General features: G+C 34.1%; 1 protein-coding gene across 1 annotated transcript in view; it reads left to right on the forward strand.

Moving 5' to 3' along the window:
* Window positions 1-22,092, forward strand: part of CPEB2 (cytoplasmic polyadenylation element binding protein 2) — a 63,053-nt gene extending 40,961 nt beyond the window's left edge. The window contains 6 exon segments of the mRNA XM_074321496.1: window positions 4,888-5,058; window positions 6,250-6,339; window positions 10,689-10,807; window positions 11,090-11,204; window positions 13,930-14,111; window positions 18,099-22,092. Coding sequence (XP_074177597.1) covers window positions 4,888-5,058; window positions 6,250-6,339; window positions 10,689-10,807; window positions 11,090-11,204; window positions 13,930-14,111; window positions 18,099-18,326 — 905 coding nt within the window. The 3' untranslated portion in view covers window positions 18,327-22,092.
* The last annotated feature ends 2,978 nt before the right edge of the window (window positions 22,093-25,070 follow it).

Below are 25,070 nucleotides of genomic sequence, written 5' to 3' on the forward strand. Positions count from 1 at the left end.
TTTTAGAATAATATTCAGTAAATAAAAATACAGAATAATACAGTGAAATCAAAGAACCATGTGAGGTTAAAGAACCATGCTTAGCTTCAAGCTATAAAATGACTAATTTAATGTAACATTTTCTTTTTCTCTCGTCTGCCCCTATTGATATGTTAGGATATGTCTTCATTCTGAGCTTCCAGAATTAGGCTGAAATCTGAAAAGTCACGTATAATTACTAATGTTTAGACATGTTAGCATAACCACTGTAGTCAGAGCTAGAATCTTACTGAAATCTTGGTTATAACTAATCTCATATTACGTTATATTAATTCTTACCTTTTCTATTTGTACGTTTTCCTATTACAAAATTTTAGTTTGCCTTTCATTTGTGTGTTCGTAATTATGTTTATACACATGCATGTGTGTGAATAGCTCTAGGTTTGTTAAAGAAATAAAATCTATAACTTAAAACTTTCCACAAAGAAAACTTCAGTCCCAGATGGCTTCACTGATGAATGAACCAGAATTTAAAGAACAAAGAACAGCAATTTTGTAGAACTATTCAGTTCTATATTTATTTATTCAGTTCTGTATCTATTTAGTTCTGAATATTTCATATATTTCTTCTATGCTAATTTCAAAGGTTATTGTTTTCAAGGAATTTATTTCCTCTTGTTTTGAGTTTATCATAAAGTTGTTTATAATATTCCCATCTTTAGCCTTTTATATATATTTTTTAATTTGTTTCAGGTGTACAAAACAATGTACTAGACATTTATCATTTATATCTCTCACACAGTGATAACCCCCTCCCCCTATCTGCTACCCCTCTGACATCGAATACAGCCATTACATTACCACTGTCTCTATTCCTAATGCTGAGCTCCACTTCTTGTAAATTTATATTTATTTACATATATATGTGTGTGTGTGTATATATATATGTATGTGTATGTGTGTGTGTGTGTGTGTGTGTATATATATATATATATATATATATATATATATATATATATATTTGGAAAAAACAATTTTGTATATATACCTAGTATTGGTAATTTAAGGGTTTTTTTTTCTTTCTTGATGAACTTCTCTTAGCGATGTCAATTTTATAAGTTTTCAAATAGCTAACTTTTGGCTTTATTGATTTTCTTTCATGTTAGTCTCTGTTTTATATGTCATTGATTTTCATTTTTTATTTCCTTTATCCTATTCTCTTTGTATTTAATTTGCTACTCTTTTTCTGTCTTTTTATTGCAGAAACTAGGATTATTTATTTTAAGCATTTCTTGCTTTCTAACATACATTTAAAACTATAAATTTTCGTCTCAGTATGGAAATTTTCCTCTAAGTATGTAGCTTTTGCTACATCCCACAAATTTTATATTGTTTTCATTATTGTTCAATTTCATTCTTTTGGAGTGTAAGAACCCGAAAATATGTCCTAGTTTCAGAGCAAAAAAGGATAAAGGTAGTTTAAATTTGAATGAAAACTATTGTAAATATTTTAGTCCAAATCAGTTTATAATCAAATTCTACTTCTCTCAGCACATGTAATTTTACCTTTATTGCCAGTCATTTTCATGCACTAAATATATGTGTGTCTATTTCTTAGAAAGTATGTGTAAAGTATACTGTACATGGAAAACATAATTATTTAGTGGATCTCCTTTTATAATGTTGGTTTGGGTTATAGGAAAGGATAATTGGCAAGGTACAAAGTAATATTTTTGTTGGTGGTATTTGTTGTTATCTTCTCTTTTAATTTAACTCTGTAGCTTTTATAGTTTCTAGAAAGAAAGTGGTCATTATTTTCCAGCACTGAAGATTCTTGTTAGTATGGTTAGTGTGTGATATGTTCCTAATCTTTTCATTACATCTTTTGTTCAGCTGAACTTTGGTTAGTAGATTATAGATATATAGATTCTAGATTTTTGCTAGTTATTTTACTAACTGTAATGTTTATTATAGTTAGAACATTAGTAATATAGAATAATTATAAATGTAGTTATAATATAAATATACTTAGAATAATGTAATTAATATAAAAGTTTGTCATTTTTGAGTCACCTCTCTATCTGGCATTGCTTATATAGTGATTTCCTTGGTCATTGCATTCACAAACCCTAAATATTTATGATCCATACTTTTTCTCATGAAAACACCTGTTAGAAAGACTTCGTTTATTGTATTTATGGGATTGCTAATTGTGTATGTATGTTAGGGCACTTTAAAGTGAAATAATTTCCAGAGTGTTGGCATGTCTGAAATAAGTATAAGATTTGTATCTCTCATTTTATATTAAAAATTAGTTAGTATGCATGTGTTTTCTCCGCCTCATCTTATTCCTGTTTAAAGTTAGAATTATTTACTTAATCTAACCTTAGAAAGTTGAATCAGTTATTCACAATATTGTTTTTAATGGATCTTGATGAGGTTCATTTTGTTACATAAAATAGTTTCACATTGAAGTACTTTCTTTCCATTGATCACAAGGAATATTGACACTTGTTTTTCATTAGTCTCTATTTCTGATAGCAAAGGTATTGGGGAAGTTAAATTAACATTTACAAAGTTACCCAATAAACACGGGTATCTTTCCGAACAATTTATGGAAACTGAATTTAAATCTAGAATAATTCCTATGTTTATATACTCAGTGTGATCTTACTCCTTGTTTTCATGTCTTATAAACTTCAAATTCTTATTTCCAACATCTCACTAGCTATAGTTCAGACATGCACCCCTCTACTTCTCCAACCCCAGTTAGATGCAGGCTGTAACATTTCAGATTGTCTTTGTTTATATCACTTCCATTTGCTATGTTGTATTTTAATGTGATAACATATTAATGATATTGTATGTTGAATATGTATTACTTGTATATATTAAGGCATATGCTATAGATTATATAATTGTCTTCTCTTCATATCCAAAAAAAGAAAAAATCCTTCATTCTACCTCGAAGGAAAAACAACCTGTCTACATTCTTGTTTTCTGTTTTTCCTTCTCTAATAAACTTCTAAAGAATCATCTTCTTCTGATGTCTGTACTTTACAAAGCTCTACATGCAGTGTGACTCCCACCCAAGTTTATTAAAACTGCTACCTTCAAAGATCATTCATGTCCTCAAACACAACTGTCATTTTTTAAAAATTATTATCTTATCTCTCATTGTAACTTCATTACTAGTATTATTTTTCATTGGTACTCTGTCTCAATATTTTGGTTTTCCTCTTATTTTTCTTACCACTCCTTTCTCTATCACCTTGAATGTTACATTTCTTATTTATAAGTTTCCCAAGGAATTATTCTTATCATTTTTCTCTGAAATTTTTATCAGTGATGTTACAAAGAAAAACTATCACCTCTCTGGAGCTGATTCCCTTTATTTCCTCGGAAATATGACTTATTTCCTTTCTCCACTCCATTTGCAACCTCCATTGCAATACATTTACTTTTGAACATCCTATCAACATATGAAACTTTACATATCTAACTAAAATGTATTTCCCTTTCTTGTACCAATTTCTCATCTCTACTGTCCTTATATTTAATGATTCTTACCATTCATGTTAGAAAACCTTCTTTTGGTTCCTTCTTTCCATTCTTTTTCTTTGTTTTGTTTCCCATCTACTTTTACCTCTGCCATCCATCCTTCCTGGATTTTTTTAAGAACTTCTGATCTCATATCTACTTTAACCATATTTGTGAAGACAAGTCTTCCTAAAGCACAAGAAAAGTTATTGTCTTGCTTGAACCCTTGTATCTAGTTGTTTATTTTTATCACCTACTAAATAAAATGTCTTTTAGTTTGGCATTCAATGCTGAGTACTCTGACTAGCCTCAAAGAGCTTTTCTAGCTTTTATTCTCCTTTTTCAACATGTCTCAGCCAACCCTGACTATATTTCTTAAATTTATTTTTCCTACTTTCTCTTATGTTCTTTTTCTTCCACTTGAAAAATTTACTCAAAACCATATCCTTACAAATATCTCTACTTATAAATATCCTACCCTTTCTAATGCCCGCAGTTCTCATTTTACCACAAATATTATTCAGTGTCACTTGGGGTTTTAAGAAATTACCCATTTATTAGCCAGACTACTTCCTTCCTTCAACATACCTCTTCTGAAGCACTTTGACGCTTTCTTATGGATATGTGCCATAATTATATGTATAGATCTTTTCTAAATGTACATTTCTTGAGGGCAGGGAACTATATTTTATTAGGTCATTTTATTTTTTGATCCCCATGTAGTCTAGCATCAGGATTGCTGCAGAGGATTATACAGTATGTGCCCTATGCAGGGTTACACTCCTGAAGGGTGAGCACAGATGGGGACTGAAGTCTTAGAGGGAATGGCTTTTTCTGTTTTGCACATGTGCAGAAGCCCTGCCTACCCTTTCATATAATTTATTACATGTATAATAAATTTATTCAAGACTTTATATGTAAGTATTGCTTGTTGCCTTTGTCCTTACCCTAGTCTGCAAGTGTTTTTTTGTTTCTTTTATTATGTCTTCTTATCTATTTAGTCTGTGCCATTTCCATTTTGTCTCCAATTTCTAAGAGGTTTCTCCTGTTACACATTCAGTCTAACCATCCCATACATCAGATTCTTGCTACTGTCCATAAAAAACTGAAGTGATCTAGTTAGTGTTTGGTTGTGGTATACTTGTTGTCATATGACTGTGTTTATTTCTAAGTCATTCCTCAGACTGCTTTTCTCTTGAATCCAAGTAATTAAAATCTTGAACTATCTGAATTTCCCTTAATTTTTTATGCCTATGTCACCTTCATTTTTTAAGCCTTTGAATTTGTCATTGCTGTTTTTATGCTTGACTTCAATTTATCATTTTCTAAGACCTGAGATTCAAGTTAATATTTGTTCTTGTCTTTTAGGTCGTTCTTCCCTTTTTCCAATAGATGATGGCTTGCTGGATGATGGTCATAATGATCAAGTTGGTGTTTTAAATTCACCCACATGTTACTCAGCTCATCAAAACGGAGAGCGAATTGAACGCTTCTCTCGAAAAGTTTTTGTTGGTGGTCTTCCTCCAGATATTGATGAAGGTAAGGTAATGAGTTGGGCTTAAAAAATATATATATATATATATTATATACACACACACACACATATATATGTATATATGTATATGTATGTGTAGATATACGTATATATGTGCATATGTATATATGTGTGTATATGTGTGTATATATGTATGTATGTGTGTGTGTGTGTGTGTGTGTGTGTGTGTGTGTATATATAATGTGAATGGGGGTATGGGATTTTTTACCTCTTGAGATTTCAGGTTATAATAGATGTCCATCTCTGTTTAAATATTTTGTCACACACAATGAAATAAAGGCAACCAACCATGAAACTCTACCTGCAATGCATGACAGTCAGAAGTTCAATTTCTTTCTTTACCTGTTTGTGCTCTTACAAACAGGTAAGAAAGAGTCTATAAAACCCAAAAGAGTAATGACAAGGAAACATAAACAGGAAATTCAGGTTATACCAAGGCTAATAAATGTGTGTAAAAATGATCATGTGTAATACAAACAAAAGAATAATTCAAGATAAAGATTAAAAATACAAAAACTAATGTTAGTGAGATTGTGGGAAATCTGCTACTTTTTCAACTAATGGAGATGATATTGCTACATTTTAGGAGCTTTTTAAGTTACAAAATGTTCACAAACTAATTCTATATATTAATCAGTATAATAAGGTTTCCATTTGGTGAAATGGAGACATATCATGTGATTTGACCTGTGTGTGTTTCAGGTCTGTCATGTGTCAGACTCTCGTATATTTTCCGAGTATTACAGATTTTCACATTTTGTTTTATCAGACCTTTTTTTTCCTTTGATTTTAATTATTAAGCAATAATGGATCTATTTATTTAATTTAACATAATGCTGGCATGTTTTTCAAGCCAGTGATATTTATGGTTTGGTGTACTATAAATCCATTAATATCCATGCAATGTTATATAAAATTTCAAAGATCACGCTTGATTATTCTGAATTGATTATTCTGGCCAATTGATTAAAAATGAATTTATTTTTACTAAAATAGCTATTAAGTTTTATGTATTATTTTAATAAGGATATTAAACATTTTAACTGTTTATATTCTAATCTATTATAGGCTGTTTGGTACTTTTAAATATTAAATCTTTAAAGTAACTTACATGGGATTTTTTAGAATGAATCATTGAAGCTAATTCCTAATCCGTATTATTGTACTTTCTTAAGATGAAATAACTGCTAGCTTCAGAAGATTTGGGCCTTTGGTAGTAGATTGGCCTCATAAAGCAGAAAGCAAGTCCTATTTTCCACCAAAAGGTAAGGGTTTTTATTGTTAATATTTGCTGGGGAATCAGTTATATGAGAGCAAAAGAGACAATATCAATTACTTAGTGTTTTCTTCTAAAATTGAATATGAGTACATCTTTGTATAAAAACTAATAAGTTGTAGAGGCTGGTAACATGTATGGAGTGAGGCAAAATGGTCCTGAGAACTATTCCAGTTTCACTTTAAGCTGTTCAGGAATTATAAGAGACTTACTGTGCTTTTTTTATGATTTGATGATGATTTCAAAGACTTAGATGTTCATTTTTTTTTTTTCTGTCTAAAGCATCGTTCTAAGTAATTTGAGTACAGACATATAAAAATCTTTCTTCATAATTTCAAGTGAAATTATGATCCATATGGAGACTAAAATATAAACCAATGAATAGTGTAAATATTGCAAGATTTACTTAAGTGTTCCAAATAATAGCAGATCACAATAGCAGTATATACTCTGTTGGGGAGTTTTGATAGAGGAGAAAATGACTGGTCAGCAAACCCCCAAGTATATAGAGACAAGACGTGAAGACGATACGTAGTTGTGCTCGTCACTTATTGCTAGGGTACTGCTGTGGCTGGTCACCAGAGTACAAGAATCACAAGTCATGCTGATGTTGATTTGTGCAAAGCAAGGCCACCGTCAGTGGGGAGGGGAAGGATTTCCCTGGCCCCAGTGAGCAGCAGAGACAAGGGGAGAGAATTGAACGTTATTCCTTTCAAATTCCTAATAGCAGATTCTCGAAGTAAATAAAGGGGAAAGTTCAAAGACGAGGACTTTCCTTTGAATATGATGGAAATAATTTTAGAAAAGAAAAAACACAGTAGTATTCTCATGGCTGAGTGAATTTTTAAGCCTAGAAAAAACTCCACTAGACCTATTAAATGGTTTGATTTTGGCTCTGGGAAAGGAAACATGTTAGAGTTATTGGCATACAAAAACTAGCTAAGATTTCTGGTGATGAATTATGCAAGCCAGCTCCACTTTTTGTCACTGAAAATTAAATAACCTCCACTTAGTTCATATAATTTTCTAGAGAAATGTAATAATGCAGTGATTTGTCTTAACTTTAGATCTTATGCTAATGGAATTGCGACTATCTTTTGAGCATGGATTTTGGACCCCAGGCCTCTATGAGAATCCGATAAAAGCTATGGTCTCTGTTCATATACACTAAATTATCACATGATTTTGGAGTTTCCCAGACTTGGAGGTCCCAAATCCTTGTGTTAGAAAATTAGCTCCATATAGATACAGATATTTATTTGTTAGTTTAATTTTAACCTATTGTCCACAGTTTCACTATCTTGTCCTTTTATAAAGTTTATTTTATTGAGTGTTCAATAAAAATGCGTGTTAGTTTCTAATGTTCCTACATAAGTTACTGTCATTCCTTGCCTGGACTGCTTTAAGCATGTGACTATTCTGTCCACATCTGTGGCTCTCTCCCTTTTCTCTCCCATAGTACAGCTAGAGTAATGTCTCTAACTTCTGTGATGGTGCTACTCCTGCTTAAAATCCTTCAGTGGTTTCTTTTATTGTTAAAATACAGGCAAAAATGCATTTGTCCTCCTGGCTTCCTCATCTCTCTAGTTTCTTCTCCCACTATTGCTTCTTGTTCCCTTCTGGTTCCACAAACCAACCTTGCTTTCTTCTGCTTCAGGGCTTCTATGTATGGTGTTCTCTTGGCCTGAAGGCTCTTCCCATGTGTCTACATCTGTACATCCCTTACTTATCTCAGCTTAAATATCAGTTACTCACAGGAAACTTTCAGGACATACCCAATGAGGTCAAATTAAAATGCAGGCTATCCTAGCACTGTTCTCTTTCATAGCACTCATAATAGTTGCAGTATTATGTTTTTACAACTTTAAAAATGCATGACTGGTTTGTTAATGTCAGGGTCTTCCAATAGTGTATAAGACTGTCTTTACTCATCTTTGTATTCCCAGTAATCATGGATTAGTAATTGTCTAACACATGATACAAACAACTGCAAGGACTGTAGGATAGAGAAATTACTTTGACGTAAAGTAGATGTGGGGGAAGTCTTCACTGAGAAGTTTTGAAGTAAATCTAAAAGAAACTGTGCAATTTAGATAGATTAAAAAAAATGTTGAACAGAGTTTCAGGCAGGAATTGAAATACAATTTTTAAAAGGAATTAGAATTGGTTTGTGTGGAGACAGAGACAATTTTGCCATGAGCCTCTTGATCATTTAAGGGGAGGGTGGACTATAAGCCTGAGAAGACGGGTTGCATAAATTGGATGAACCAGAATACTTGTGTCTTTGTGACTACTATTGTCATTGTCATTGTCACTGTGGGTTTTGTGGTGGTTGCTAGTTTATCTTCTCAAACAGAAAGCATAAAAAAACAAAAATATTAGCATGTCAAATCAAAGGTTTTTTTGGTACAATTATAGTTAATTGTGGCCATTGCCAAAAACCAGTGTTCCCAAACCTTGTTCTTTTGAGTATTTTTGTCATCGTTGTAATTCATCATTTTTCTTGGTTTGGAAAACACTGGTGTAGAACCGTGCAGTTGGTGAAAGTGCCTTGTAATTTAGGCAGTGACTGGAGCCCCTGTACTGAGCCACACGTGTACGCATGTTGGATTTACAGTGAATGAAGTTCACCCTACGTGAATATTAGCTTGCTTTACTACAGTCTAAGAACTATTAGATGGTTTGTTTTGGTAAGAGTATTTTAATATTTAATGGCTTGCCTTAGCTAGATCATAATTCACCTGCCATGTTCCTTAATTAATTTTTGTGGTATGAACATTTATTTCCTAACAATTACAAAAATAATAAAGCAATATTAAAAATACTGAATTTAAAGTATTATTTTAAAATTAGGTAATATTAAAATAATTATAACAAAAATAATATCACAAAACTTAAACAACATTTAAAATATTGAATTTAAAATACTGTTTTAGTAAATTAGTCTTATATCCTCTCACTTATTACAAAACAATTATAACTCTCAAATGCTTGGCTTGTGTCAAAATTAAAGCGTTCACTTAAAGAAAACCAGTATTCATTTTTTTTCAAGCATATTTAAATTGTTTCTAGTAATTGAAAAGGTTCTAAGATGTGTTTCCTCCTAATCTTTCATAATTTTACCTTTGGAAGTTTCTATTTGTGTAGGTTGGTTTGATGTCTTATCTATGCAATAAAGTAATGCAGTTTTATTAAAATGAAGTACTTTTGTGTCACATTAGAACTTTGTGGCAATAAAAAGCCATTGTTAGCAATAAGCTGTGTTTTTTGAATTCTATATGAAACATAGCCTCACACCTCCCATTGTTTAATGGAACAGATGTGCGTCGACTGCTTGATGGTTTCTTCATATTAGGACTAGATTACAGGGCTCTATGCTTATTTGCACAGAAATCTTGTCAAGGAAAGAAATGTTTTTAGGTCATTTATAGTTATCAGCTGCTGGGAATAATCACGTAATAGTAAACTTGGAATGTAAATTTTGATGCCTTCTTTTTATAATGAAGTCTGTCCTGCCTGCGGGATGCATGATTGATTAAAGATTGACAATTGCTTTTCAATAAGGAAAGGAGGAAGGGCATGTTTCCCAACGGTACAGGAATGTAAGCAAGAGCTTGGATCTACAAGTCTAAATAGTCTCCAGACTGAAAAAAATTGTTCATCCAAGTTGAGACTTGATTTAAAAGTTCTAACCTATCCTGAAGGTTTCGTTCCAGCCTCCATAGGGTAGTTTTCTTAGTATCATTTGGAAGTTGTCAGGTTGACTGTGGAATTTTCCCTCTACATATGGAAATTCCTGGGCCTTTCCAAGTGTGCTCTAGTCTGAAAGTATGCTGTAGATGTTCTTACCCCCAAGGGCATTTATAGGAAACGTCAGCTCTGAAGATGCTCAACTGATTAATCCTTCCAAATTCTTTAAGAAGGTACTATCACTGCTAGAAAGAGCATGGGAGACTTTGGGGCTGACCTGAGTTTAAAATTACTCAGCCAATTACTTGCTTATGTGACTAGCTTTGAGCTAGTAATTAACCACTTGATACCTCAGTTTTCTCTATAAAATGGGAATAATGTTTCATAGACTTGTGAGAATCAAATAAAAGAGTTAACGTAAAGCTTTTAACACAGTACTGAATAGTAAGTGCTGTATATGAAGCAGTTAATTAATTTACTGAGTGTATATTTTTGTGTGTGTTCCACAGGATATTGTATAATGATTCTAACCCTATTTGATAGGTTTTTTTTCTCTTTCTCAAAAACTTATATTTTATAAACAGTAATGAAATTTGGGGTGAAATCACTTACCTTGATGTATTACCTAATTTTTCATGGTTATTACAGGCTATGCATTCCTTCTCTTTCAAGAAGAGAGCTCAGTTCAGGCATTAATTGATGCTTGTATTGAAGAAGATGGAAAACTCTATCTGTGTGTTTCCAGCCCTACCATCAAAGATAAACCAGTAAGTAAATATTACGTGAACTGTAAGCTACAAGTGCAAGTTTTCCAAAAACTGTTTTGAAATGATTGTTAGTGGAAAAAGATTAAACCACCATTTAAGAGCTCAGTTGTTTAATTTTGGATAATTTATCGTTTCTAGATATTTAAAAAAAAGTAATAATTTGTTTCCAAATCCAGCTATCTAAAATTTTAAACAATGAGAGGACCACTATTAACTGGCACAAAACAGCATAAGCTACGAAGGGAATAAGACCCAAAAAAAGTAATGTCCTTTTTTTTGTAGGTTCAGATCCGTCCTTGGAATTTAAGTGATAGTGATTTTGTGATGGATGGTTCTCAGCCTCTGGATCCTCGAAAAACAATTTTTGTTGGAGGTGTTCCTAGGCCACTAAGGGCTGGTAAGTGGACTGTTAATGAATTATGTTTGTGTTAAGTCATTTAAATGTGAATTAAATAATTCAGTAAACATTTGGTAGTTATTGTGTACATGGCACTATTGGGTAGGCCAGGGGCAGACTCCTCATGCCCCAGTAGTTGCTAACTACGTAATTCTGAGACAGATTCGGAGAACCGTTCTTGAAACCACCAAGTAACTGGAGAATTGGACAGTCATCTATCCATATTAAGAGCTAACTTCAAACAGACTATAAGAAGAATCCACTCAAATAATTCTGACTTCTTAAGTGTAACTCTCTAAGATATGAAATTTTTTTGTCTGTTTTTTTGTTTTTGTTTTTGTTTTTGTTTGTTTGTTTTTTAATGTGGGTTGATTCTGATATTTGAAGGAGAAATAAGGGATTTTTTTTTTCTTAAAGAGCACTTTAGATAAGTGAATGATAAACTCCCGTTCATCAGGAACCAGAGATTTAACAAAAGATGTCATAGAGGAACATGATTATAGATGACAATGCCCACTATACAAGCATTGTATCCTGTGAAGTGTATTAGTGCCTGCCATCACTGAGAATATCCTCTTCTAGATGGGAGATGCAGGTTAAAAAACTATTCACACATGTAAATACAGAACATAACATAAGACTGTAGGGAATAGAAGAGCATGTGGCAAGGGAATGTGATGCAGTCTGATATTTTAAAGATACTTGTATTTGAGCTGACATATAAAGATTGAACAGAAGGAATAGGTTTGGGTAGTAGGGAGGGTTCTGTGGAGTTTTCAGGTAAAGGGAACAGCGTATTCAAAGGTCTTCAGTGGTCGGAAGCAGAATGCATTGGAGGGACTGAAAGAAGCCCAGAGTGGCTGATGAGGGGTGTAAGGAGTGAGGGGAGAGGTGCAGGAAGACACTGAAAAATAAAACAGGAGTCAGGTCATACAGGTCTAATAGGCTAATTTGGTATTTATCATCAGAGTAAGGGGAAACCAGTGAAGGGTTTTTAATCAAAGAGACATGCTCACATTTGCATTTTTGAAATATCATTTTAGCTATTGACTCATGAAGGGGAGAGCCAGGTTGAGAGTAGATATGGGTAGACCAATTTAGTTGCCCATGACTGCAGTCCAGGAGACAGACAGTGGCGGCTTAGATTAGTGGTGGGATTGGAGAAAGAGCCAAGTGAACAGATGTCACCAGGTAAATGCAAAGGTTGAATCTCAGTTTTCACTTTCAAGCCACTAGGTAGATAGTGGTACCTTTTACTGAAATAAGGAACACTGGAGAAGGAGCAGATTGGAGGGAAGATTTGGGTCTTGGTTTTGAAAGCAAGTCTGTGACACTGTTCAGAGCTCCCAAGTAGAAATTTCAGTTAAGCCCTTGGTATCTGATAACAGGTATCTCTACCTTTCAAAAGTTTGCCTTACTTTGCACTACTACACTTTTACAAAACACTTACATTAGACCTGTTTTAGCTAACCAAAAGAATTCTAAGAGAATTTTTGCCTTTAAATTTTGCTAACCTTTACAAAAGTTTTCAAAAGAACCTCTACTTTTGGACAGTGGGGGAAAACCTGTATTTATTTATTTTTTTTTTAAGAGAATCACTTGATCTTTTGCAAATAAACTTGGGGGCAGGGGGAAATGAGAAGCAAATACATAAGGCTATTGCCATGATCCAGATAGAAAATAATGGTAGTTTGGAACAGGATGTTAGTGAGGTGATTGTACTCTAGATATGTCCTGAAAATCAGGCACACAGAACTGCCTGTGCAGTAGGGAAAAGGAAAATAGAAAGGATGAAGCCCAAGGTCCTGACTTGGCAACTTCCTCTTTTCTGGTGCTTGCTAACTGAATCATCAAAAACTCACTGGGGCAGGTTTAATGTCAGGTGGATGGTCAGGCGTGCACAGGAGTGTCGCAGTGTCTGTGAAGTGTCAGCGTGAGCTGTCCAGTGGACAGCTGCATAGATGAGTTTGGAGTCCAGGAGAGAGGTCCAACTGGAGGAATGTAGGAGCTGAAAACATGTAGATGGTATGTAAAGCCATGACACAGGATGATGCCACCCAAGCCACGAATGTAGGGAGATGTCCAAGGACTGGAACCTAGGGTACTTTGAGAGTGAAAAGTCAAGGAGTTGAGGAGGACTAGCAAGGAAGAGTAGGAAGGAATTACAGTGAGGTAGGAGGAGAATTAGAACAATGTATCCTGGAAGCCAGAGGGAGAAAATATTTCAAGGAGAAGGAAGAGATTAAGTGTGTTCAGTGCTGCTTACAGGTTGACTGACCATTGTACTTGTCAGTGGGGAAGGTGACCTTGACATGAGCAATTGAAGTGGAGTTATGGGGTGAAAGTCTGGTTGTGAAAGATTGAGGATTATAGAAAATGTTTAGCAGTTTGTCTATAAAGGGGAACAGAGAAATGAAGTAGTCACTGCAAGGGAGAAACAGGGTTAAGAGATTTTTTGTTGTTGTTGTTAAGATGGGACAAATTACAGCATTCTTGGGAAGGATCCAGGATAGAGAGAAAAACCAATAGTAAGAGAGCTGAGAGAATTACCAAAGTAATTCTGTAGTGAGAGCAAGTGGGATCTAGTATACAAGTGAAAGGACTGGATTTAAAAAAGAGCATGAAACTATTTCATCTATTGACTTTTACTTTTTAAAAAAACTATTTAAAAGTTGTTGATTTACTGTGTTCTCACCTTTGATGTGAACTTCTTTTCCTTTTGAAGTGGAACTTGCCATGATCATGGACCGGCTGTATGGTGGAGTTTGTTACGCAGGAATTGATACAGATCCTGAGCTAAAATACCCAAAAGGTGCTGGTCGAGTTGCTTTCTCCAATCAACAGAGCTATATTGCTGCCATTAGTGCTCGGTTTGTTCAGCTTCAGCATGGTGATATTGATAAACGCGTAAGTTGCATATTGGGCAATCACTCATGTCCTAGACTGAGGTGCTGATACAAAGCTTACTATACTGAATGTTTTTTATATTCCCTTAACTCTTAAAGATATATATTATATCAATATACCTCTGAAATGCAAAATTCTTGAATGTACTATAAACTTGAGGTATAATATAGAAAATATAAATGTCATTTTAAGGCATGTCAAAATTTTTTATCAGCCAATAAGGTCTTAAAATCCTTTCAATCATGGAGGCAGAGCTTGTTTTAAGAGTTTGTACTCTGGAGTCAGAGTGCCTGGGGTCCCATTTCCACCATTTGTTCTGTGTTCCTGGGCAAATTAACCTTCTTTGTGCCTTTTTTTCTTCACTTATAAAATGGAAAACAATAATAGTATCTCCCTCACATTTATTTTGTGGATTAAATGAATTCACGTATGTAGAAGCACTTAGAGTTTGGTACTAAATGCTGTTTAAGTGTTACTTATTTTTCATTTGTTATAAAATCTAAAATAAAAATACAATAATAAATGTACAAACTAAATATACAAAATAATTGTCCTAAACTTTAAAATGCTCTTTAGTGGCATTGCTTAAGTTATCACAATGAGAACTTTCAGGAAGTCCTATGAATGCTAACTGAAAGCCATCCCATTGAATAATTCTGAGTACTGAGTATGATCTAAACTAGGGGAAAGAGGTGAACAAAACTCAGTTGTTCATTTACAAATCTATTTCATATTAAAATCTGTGAATCATTCCTATGTAAACCCAAGCAATGTTCTTAAGTAATCATATTTACATTTATAGTGCAGATAAGATATACTAACAATATAAGGTAAATTAACTTTTTTGTATCTAAATTGGTAGATATAACTTGAGTGGGTTATTTTCCCAGTGTAACAGTGTCTTGAATCTTCTTTTCTAAGGCCCGTCTTGAATCTTCTTTTCTAAGGCCCTTTGCACAATAAAAGACTATTTTTGGGCCAGGGGAGCTGGTTGATGCTAAATGGCCATGAACTCTAGAAGTGCCATCAGTTTCACTACCAAACCATTTGAAGTACAGCATAGGTTCGGTTTATTCAGCAGAGTGGCCTTTTTTTTTTTTTCATTGCTACTGAAAATGTTGCAAAAAAGAAAACAGAGAGAGAAGGCTCTGCTTTTATTCAGACATGCATATGAAAATTTTTTGAACTGATTTGAACCTTAGAGTTTCTCTAATTCAGTGGTTTTCAACCTTGGCTGCACATTAAAGTCACCTGGGAACTTTAGAAAAACCTTGACAGCTGGGCCTCACCCAGAGATTCTGCTGTAATGGGTCTGGGATGCAGCCAGGGCTCTGCTGATGGTTCTGATGTGAGGTCACTTTGAACCGACCACTGATCTAACCCCTACTTTTACAGACAGGTGATACAGTCTCAAGGAAATTAGTTACACTGTGTATAATTGTAGTTGCTTAATGTGCAGAAGCAGGGGGAAAGGTTTTTGCAGTGTGAAACTTCAGATCTCTTTGTTTCTGAAATAATGGTGAAGGACCAGTTATTTACAACCAGGCTAATCTCAAAGAGCAACCCTGGTGCAGAGCAAGTGAATTGAGAAACACATGCCTTCTTAAAAAGGCACTGAAATACCTGTGAGGAGAGTATTTTTTAAGATTATCTGCTACTAAGGTATTATGGCAAATAAGAATAGGTGAAGAACTGATGAAACTCTGTTTCACACATACAAGAGTTGTAGAGATTATTATTAATCAGAAATAGATTTTAATTATACTCTAAAATCATAAACCAGTTTAAAATCCAGTTTTCATCTTTGAAGTGTATGATTTTCAGTTAGATTAGCTTTATAAAATAATATCTAGAATTTTAAAATGAAATAATTGAAATCCTTGCATTTATAAAATGTTATTTAATAGTTTTCCATTAAGTAACTCCTAAGTGCCTACACCTAGCATTTTATGAGGTATTATGGAAACAAAGTAAACAGCACAGAAACTGTCTTCAGTTTGCTTAAAATCCATGGCAAGAAATAACCATGAGAAAGAAAAACCAGAAAACATTTGTAAATGTCCCACAATTTTATTCAACTATTTATAGAGTTTTAACTTTGTGTTAGATATTCAGCTAGGTACTAAGTACTGAGTGTCGAACAAATAGATACTTTCCTGTGCTCATGGAATTTATCATCTGATGAAATGCAATCTAGTACTTCTCATGCTACCTTAGTATATTCTGTGATCATAGTAAAGTTCTTCCTTAGTTATAGTTATAATGAAGATAATGAATCAAAAATAGTAGTCTGGCACTCAAGATAGAATCCATAAGGGAAAAAGATGAAAGATAAAGTTTGAGCATAAAAATTTTAGAATCTGTATCACAGATTGTTTTAAAAATAAAACGCCAGTGGAAAAAAAGGTTAAAAATCTTCAACTGGCAAAGGGAACTTATAAATCAATAAAAAAAAAAAAAACTCCAGCAAGAAAATATGCATAAGATACAGACAATTCAGAAAAGCAAAATGTCCAATATACATAAAATATGTTTATCCTAACCCTAATTAATGAAATACAAATACATATAAACAACAATGTAATTCCATTACCTTCCTATGAAAGGTATGTTTTACAGTCCTTTTCATCAACTTTTAGGTTGTTTCCAGTTTGTTATTGTTGCTGTTACAAATAATGCTGTAGAAAATACACTTATATATTCAGTTTCTGCACACATGCAAGAAATTATTTTAGTAGAATACATTCAGAATAGAAATTGTTGGGTCTTTTTTTTTACTGCCGACACACACTACCTTATCTCAAACCAAGCTCTTTAAACATTCAATTTTCTCTGCTCTCCTCAAGGAAGGCTGAAATATTAGGCTGCCCAACACCATTCAGTCAGACAAAGGTAGTAAACTTTTGTTCATAAAGTTACTACAAGCAAGAAAGCAAGGCTATCTCAGTTAATACCGTGTTTCCTGGAAAATAAGACCTGACCGGAAAATAAGCCCTAGCATGATTTTTCAGGATGACATCCCCTGAACATAATGTGTCTTTTGGAGCAAAAATTAATATAAAACCTGGTCTTATTTTCGGGGAAACATGGTCGTAGCTAATGCTAATTTACAGAGTGTTTATTTACCATGTGCCAAGCATTGTCTTAAATGCTTTTACTTGCATAATTCAATCTTCCCTCTGTAAGGCAGGTTCGTTTATCCTCATTTAACAGATGTGGAAACTGAGGTTAAGAGGTTTAGTGTTCAGACTTTACTTGAGTCTGAAATCTACTAAGTCAGGCCTTCACAGAACTTCGACTTAATATTTTATAAATTCACGGTATAGACGTGCCCTCAATAGCATTATCTTCAGTTCTGGTTCTGTACCAGTTATTTACAAGCAGGGTACAGCTCTCTGCAGAAGAGAAGAGCTGCTGTAATTAGTGGCTATTAGGGTCGTGCCATCTCACAGGTGGTATTGGAAAGAGGAAGAAAAGATGTAAAAACCTTTTGTCTTCCATGACTACTTGATAGCCCTTTACTTTTTTACTCATGGTCATCCCTATCTCTGAAAATATTAGCACACAGGTGTTTTCAAGATGTTACTTCGAGAAAAGCGAGGGTGGAATGTTTTGCTAATCAATTAGATTTTTATGGTTTTTAAAAGTATTTTTTGTCTTTGGAAAATATAGTAAATACCATTCAGTTTATAGCCTTCTGAAGATTACAATACCAAAAATATAATAAAATTACAAAGCTAAGCATTCATTTAATCATATGGTCAATTATGAACATGAAACACCATATAAAAAGATGATTAGTGCAAGAACAAAATGATTTTATTTTTTTAACCAACTATATGGTAAAGCTATTTCCCTGGCAAGCTGCCTACTTTCTCAGTGTTTAATGCTGGTCCTTTTCGCTAGAACACTAGGCACATTTTAAACTACTACTAAAATGATTTCTGAAGCAGACTTATTAATGAGACATTTTTCCTCTTTTTCTAGGTGGAGGTAAAGCCATATGTGCTCGATGACCAGATGTGTGATGAGTGCCAGGGCGCACGCTGTGGTGGAAAATTTGCTCCCTTTTTTTGTGCCAATGTCACTTGCCTGCAGTATTACTGTGAGTTTTGTTGGGCAAATATCCACTCTCGTGCGGGACGTGAGTTCCATAAGCCATTGGTAAAGGAAGGTGCCGATCGCCCACGTCAGATCCACTTTCGCTGGAACTAAGAAAAGTGCCCCGGCCTCTGGAACAAGGAAAGAAAGGGTGCATGTGGCTTACTGTGTCTGGAGACACACGCAGAAGAGATAAGTGCATTCTTCTGCTTTCACCCCAGCTATCAATACATGCATCTTTATCAGCAGCCAAAACACTACAAGCCTCTTGTTTTTCACCAAAACCCTACATCTCAGGCTTACTGATTTTTGTGATATTTTCATGTTAAAATAAAACGTTTTTTTGTATTTTCTCCAAGTTATTTTTATATGTAAAGTTAAAATTAGATACAAGAATGTGTTGCATAGGGGCGAACAGTCTGCTGCTATGTCGTGGGTGAAGCGTGCACTTATTTCTAAACGTGGGTTTTTCACTTCAAGATCTGCCCCGGGAATTACCAAAGGTAGCAAAATACTTAATAGTGAAGATGGAAGATGTCTGCTACAAATGCTTATTTTTATTGTTGCTATTTTCAGTGTATACATAAACTAAAATTAGGGTTGATTTTTTTGCTCTCCATTTTGACTTGCAAGAAATAATACCTCAAGATAATCTGATTTATTAGCTATTTTTAAACATTTTTAATCACAAGCTGTATTAGCTTTGCTGCTATATAGGTGTTATGTGTAAATGCCACCTATTAATACGGGATTGAAAACGTTAGAGACACACTGCATTGCAGATAAAATGCAGGCAGCACAATATGGCCTAAACTGCCATAGTTTTAGAATGTGAAAAAATGCATGTTTACTTACCTGTATACACCATATGCATGCACTAGAATTATTAACTAACGAGGTGAGGTATTGCAAATGTTCAAAAAAAGCTCTCTTGAATCTAGGTAGCATGAACAAATTATAAAATTTGTTTAAAAAAGCAAACTTGCATGCATTATTGTGACTTCAAGTTAAAAAAATTGTCCTACATGTGTACAATATGCAAATTAGTTTTAGATTAGAGAGTGCAGCCATTTTGTGATCTGGTCAGTAGTGGAATTCGATTTTATGCAGACTGGATGTAATATTTGTAATCCCTGTGCAATTTTGTGATGTGCGGTTCTAATTCATGTGCAGTGATATAGTATAGATAAAAGATTGAATACAAGAAAAATATTAGAATTTTAAAGGAAGTTGATTTTAGCCCCTTCGATAGTTCATGGTTAAGACATCCTTTAATAAACCAAAGATGGCCAGAACACTGCTAACCAGTCACCAAATGGAAGACCCACAAGAAGCCCATATTTAAACAAAGGAACTTGATGGAAGAATGCAAAACTGTAGTAAACCTAAGTAAAGTCAAAATGGAGATGGGGAAATATACAGATGGCTAGTTGCATACAATTCAATTTTACCTTACAGACAATGGTGAAATCTGGCTTGAACTTGCTTACACGTTTGACCTATGTATATTGGGGTCTTCTGTCTAAACTGGGGTCACTGTTGCATGGAACATTGTTGTTCTTAATGGTTAAGCATTGCTTTTTTTTTTTTTATTTCGATGAAGGAATTTTGGTAATGACTTTGCTTGCAGTTTTGGGGAAAGTGGCATGGAAACATGCAATAGTTAATGAGTTTCTCTTGGTACTGAACACTATTAGAATATCATTACTGATATTTTTTCTCTTTAGAGCATTTTTAATGCAACTAGTCCCTATATTTTAATGTAAGAGTTACTCTGCAATCTAAGCAAAGCACCCAACAATGGTAAATGTTTTTTAAAATGCAGAACTAAGATTCTTGACTCTAAAGAGAGAAAATTACAAGGATGTTGTCTTAGAGCAACCCCTTGGGACAATCCTTCACGTGAGCAAAGTGTTGATCGTAACATTGGTTGTCTATGGTGTGCTTTTTGTACTGTAAAAATATGTGGTTCATGTCTAACTCTGCTGTTTTATTGTGGTTGTGGTTCAAGTTTTTAATGTTTAAAGTTGATGCTGTTTTCAGAAGAGCTTTTTACTAATTTATTTGTCAATGTTCCCTATTTGTTACTTAACCATGATCCTCCAGATTTTTGGAGTATTCTTTTCTAACCTTAACCCTGCCAACCTTGATCCATTTGACATTTGTTATGCACTATTTTTATATCTCTGTGAGAGATTTTTCCAACAGTCAGCTATTTTATGGCACACTTTTTTTGACTGATGACATCTCCTTTGCTATACCTCAATTTTTGGAATTTAGAAAAGAAATCAGTAGTTTTGCAATGTTAATTATTTAGATATTTAATTTCGCAGATTTTTAAACTTTATTTTCATAATTTCTGCTTAATGTTTAAAATTGAAGAACCTTTTCGTGTATTAAATAATGAACATTAAAATAAATTATATGATGAAAATAATTGGAGATGTTGAAAATCACTTTCCCTTCTTAAAAATAAGTATTGGGAATTAAGGGAAATGTAATAGAACACCCTTTTCGCCACGGGTATAAATGACAGAAATGTATGGTTTGTTTCACCTTCATTTCTGTTACAATTAAAGCTTGTTAGTCTAATATTTTGTTCTTTCCCCACCTCACCCCTACCTTTTTTTTTTTTTTTTTTTTTTTTTGCCTTTTATGTACTACATTCTTATTTTCTAACTGTTGAACACTGTATTGGAATTTTTTTTTTTAATTTACAGATCATATTTATTTTACTATTTTTGTAGAAAATTATTAATTTTGATTGTATTTTTGTATTTTCAAAGCTTCTTCACTTGTGTTCTCTAAATGTTCTTATTGCTGCCCAAAAGTATGACTGTGGAGGAAAAAAAAAATACTTTAAAAATCCACACTTTTTGTTAAGAAGGAAACATTTAGCATTTATATATTTGTGTATGGAAAACACTTGATATTTTATCCCTGTTGCATCTGGCTGCACAGAGCCTCTCCTCAAAGATGCTACAAAACTTGAATATAACACATTTTGGAAGGCTGACTAACCTCGATTCTGTGTTGTGATGTGCAATACTGTTTCTAATGTTTGTATAAAAAAATAACAGTGTAAACCTTTTTAATGCAAATTTATTTTTTTCATTGCATATTTTGCAGATTTTATCCACAGTGTCATTTTTTACTGTCAGAAAAGATACCCCTTTTGTCATTGCAACTATTTTTTAAATCCAGAAATCTTTGTACTGATGTAAATGATTGTAGTTATTTTGGATAGTGTTTTGCTAACAAAAGGAGAGACTTTTTTCATGCATATTTCTATTTTGTTTTTTTGGGTTTTATTTTATTTTAATAGTAGTAAAATACTTGGAATAATTTTTCATATTCTTGTCATTAATATTATTTTGTATTTTTATGTGGAAATATATAATTTTATGACACTAATTGCTAAAGTTTATTTTATGTTGAATTATTTTTGGAGCTGAAATCTTTGTAATATTAAAGCAACTAGTTTCTAATTCCCAGTTTCTGTATAGAATCGCACAAGTGGTTTATGGAGTGTTTGGATTGTAATTATAAATGGTTCTTTGATATGCAAATTAATATTTTCAGTTGATTTTATTTTATATTCCTAATGGGGTGTTAAAGCCGTTTTTTATTTTTTTCTAAATAAAAAGAGAACCCATGCTTTTATGGACACTAGGTAAACTCCTTCAGCTTAAATTTTTTGGTTAAAATATTTTAGTTTATTTTATTGTTATCTTCCAGGTGTCTAAATCTCCAGTCTGTCTGTTGTACTGGTAATTTAACTCTGTAATGGAATAGTTTGCTGCCAACTATTTATATTAAGTAATTTTTAAATATTTGTAATATTGTTGACTGACTAATAAACTATTAAGTTATTGGCATAGTTGTGGAATCTTATTCTTCAGTTCAAATCTATTCAAAATATCCATCAACACCAGTAAAATCTTATGAAGAGAGTTTAATGACATGACTAAATTATGAAGCCCAGGCCAACTCTACATTTTAGTGTGTTGGGAGGAAATTGTGGAGACCATCTAGTCTAGTGTTTTGGCCCGGAAGACCCTTTGCATCAGTTCTTTCCATCCTCACACTCAGCCCCCACATACTTATTATAGGAAATTTGGTGTTACAGTCATGGCCAATATTTGAATTGATGCTACATTTTAAAAAATGGAAAACTATTCACCATTTTGTTGAATGCACAATTTCCGTGGTGCTTCCTCAGATGCCCTCTAGTTGGAAACCACTTGTCTTATAATTTTTCTGCTCATTTTCTGCTCAACCTATGAGTTCTTCTTTGACCACATTGTAGAAAGAGAAGAAGAGGTACAGCATAAGTAGCCTGGGGTTCCAGATTCCTTAGTCTAGTTATAAATAGAACAACTCTACTTTTAACTTTAACAAAACTGGAGTTCTACTTAAAAATTGGTGTGCAAGCATGCATGGGGCGGAGGAAGGAAAGGATTTCATTGCTTTTTAAGAAAATATTTCAAGAATCACTGATCCTAACCAACTTTGTGTTTTACCTATGAGGACATAAGTATCCCAGAGAGGGTAAAACAGTATTTCCTCACATTCTAGAAGACATCACCGAAACTCCTCAAATGGGCTAACTTGACATTATTAGCCCCTATATCCTGCCACTATCGACCATGTCCTCCAAGCAAATCATGCATCTTCACACATCATATCTCGGCATATACTGCCATTTTTCTATTGGGAATCATTTTCTCTTTACTCAACAAATCCCCTTCTATTTCAAAAACCAAGAGCCTCCTCCCTCTGCATTCTGGCTTGGCTTTAAGACTTAGGAAGAATTTCAGGTTGTCTCCACTCTTTCCCCTGCTGCTGGCATAAAGATCATTTATCTTCCTGTGCTCCTCTATCCCTTTGTTATTTAAGAAAAGGATAAACTTTGAATACTGCCTAAGTGTTGAAAAACAACCATATAGGATCCTTGGTTGCCAGAACATTCCATAGCCTTGTAGGTGAAAAATCAGGTTTACTCAAACTCAATGTCATATACTATAAAAGATCAAATGTGGTATAATAAGCGTGTATCAGCGTGATGGGAAGGACTTTCTGCTGAAAGGATTTAACTTCTTTGAAATGATTTTACTTGATTAAGAATTCACATAGCATTTCACTTGAATTTTTGCATGAGCTAAGACTTAACTCAAGGTTTAGCAATCAGACTGTGTCTGAGAGAATTAAAGATCTATCAAAAAGAAAGCATAACAAAATATCCAGGAAACAGTAATACATGTGATACTGTAATTTAGTCTTCATTCCTGTTTCTGGCACAGAGCTCCTAAAATCCTGGAAATTTCCTAAGTTATAGGGGTGATAAAGGTATCTTGATATTTATGACAAACCCGTTTCAAACACACCTGGGTTTACATTAATGAGATGACTTTTGGAAAGCACTTAAGGATGGGGGCTGGTTACCAGAGGAACCAACCGGCTCATTAGAGTGTTGGAACTTTTGGTCCCACATCCCCTGACTTACAGGGTGGGGCAAAGTGCTAGAGGTTGAATCAAGCTCCAATGGCCAATGATTTCCTCAATCATGCCTCGTAATGAAGTCTCCATAAAAACCCAAAAGAACAGGGTTCAAAGAGCTTTCAAATTGAACATGAGGGTACACACCTAGAGAGGACATGGAAGCTCTGTGCTCCTTCCTCCGCTTGCCTTATGCATCTCTTTCATCTGGCTGTTCCTTATTATGTCTTTTTATAATAAACTGGTAATCTAGTAAGTGGAATGTTTCTCTGAGTTCTGTGAGCCACTCTAGCAAATTAATTGAACTAATGAGGAGGTCCTTGGAACCTCTGGTCTATACTGATTAGTCAGAAGCACAGGTGACAACCTATACTTGTGATTGGCATCTGAAATGGGGGGAGGGGAAAACAGTCTTGTAGGACTGAGCCCTTCTTCACCTGTGAGATCTGATGCTCTTTCCAGGTAGATAGTGTCAGAATTGAGTTGAACTGTAGGACACCAAGCTGGTGTGGGAGAATGGCTCGGGGGTGTGGGAAAAAACAGCATAATTGATGTTAGAATCATAACATGGGATACTAGATACTGTTATGGGTAAAGACACAAGTCTAGGGTATAGTTAGGAGAGAAAATGTGGCTAAAAAAACTTAATAAATAGGTCCTAAATAGTAGAGACATAATTTAAAACAACATCATTAAGATAATACTAAAACTCAAGCTTAATTTAAATAGAATGAAAATCTAGATGAATATGTGAAACAATGACAAAAGCTTTGGAATGAAGGAAGATAGTTTATAGACATTCATTAACTTATTGTACATACTTTTCAAATCAAAATATGTAATATGTATATATTTTAAAAAGTGAAATTCGTAAATCATGAAAAGAGTAAAATCCTGCCCCACCCCCTTTTCATCCTCAATCCTCTCTTCAGAGAGGCAACCACTTTTAAATCTTTAGTGTTAATCCTTTTACATTTTCATGTTATTTACTTCCTTATACCTAAATACTGTCAGGCAGGGTCTCAGCTCCTGCTCCCCACATAAGAACGCAGGATATGGTGAGGCCAAAAAGGAACACCCACGGAGCCATAGATAGGGGAGTCATACCACTATATTCTCGCTGGCGGCTGGGTTGGAGGCACAGGAAGCAGGAGCCATACGATCCGCAACCTGCCATCCGCTTCTCTGCCAACGAACCAACAACCAACCCCCGAGCATAGCCATGGCAGTTACATTAGTGGCCAATGGCTAACTGATTACAGCTGATGGCCAACTAGTCACAACTGACGGCCACCTACTGCCCGAGCCAGCACCTTTCCACGTGAGCCCAAGAGCCTGGAAACTGCTCTCTGAGACTCT

The sequence above is a fragment of the Rhinolophus sinicus genome, linkage group LG02, assembly GCF_036562045.2.
Source record: "Rhinolophus sinicus isolate RSC01 linkage group LG02, ASM3656204v1, whole genome shotgun sequence".
NCBI classification, from domain to species: domain Eukaryota; kingdom Metazoa; phylum Chordata; class Mammalia; order Chiroptera; family Rhinolophidae; genus Rhinolophus; species Rhinolophus sinicus.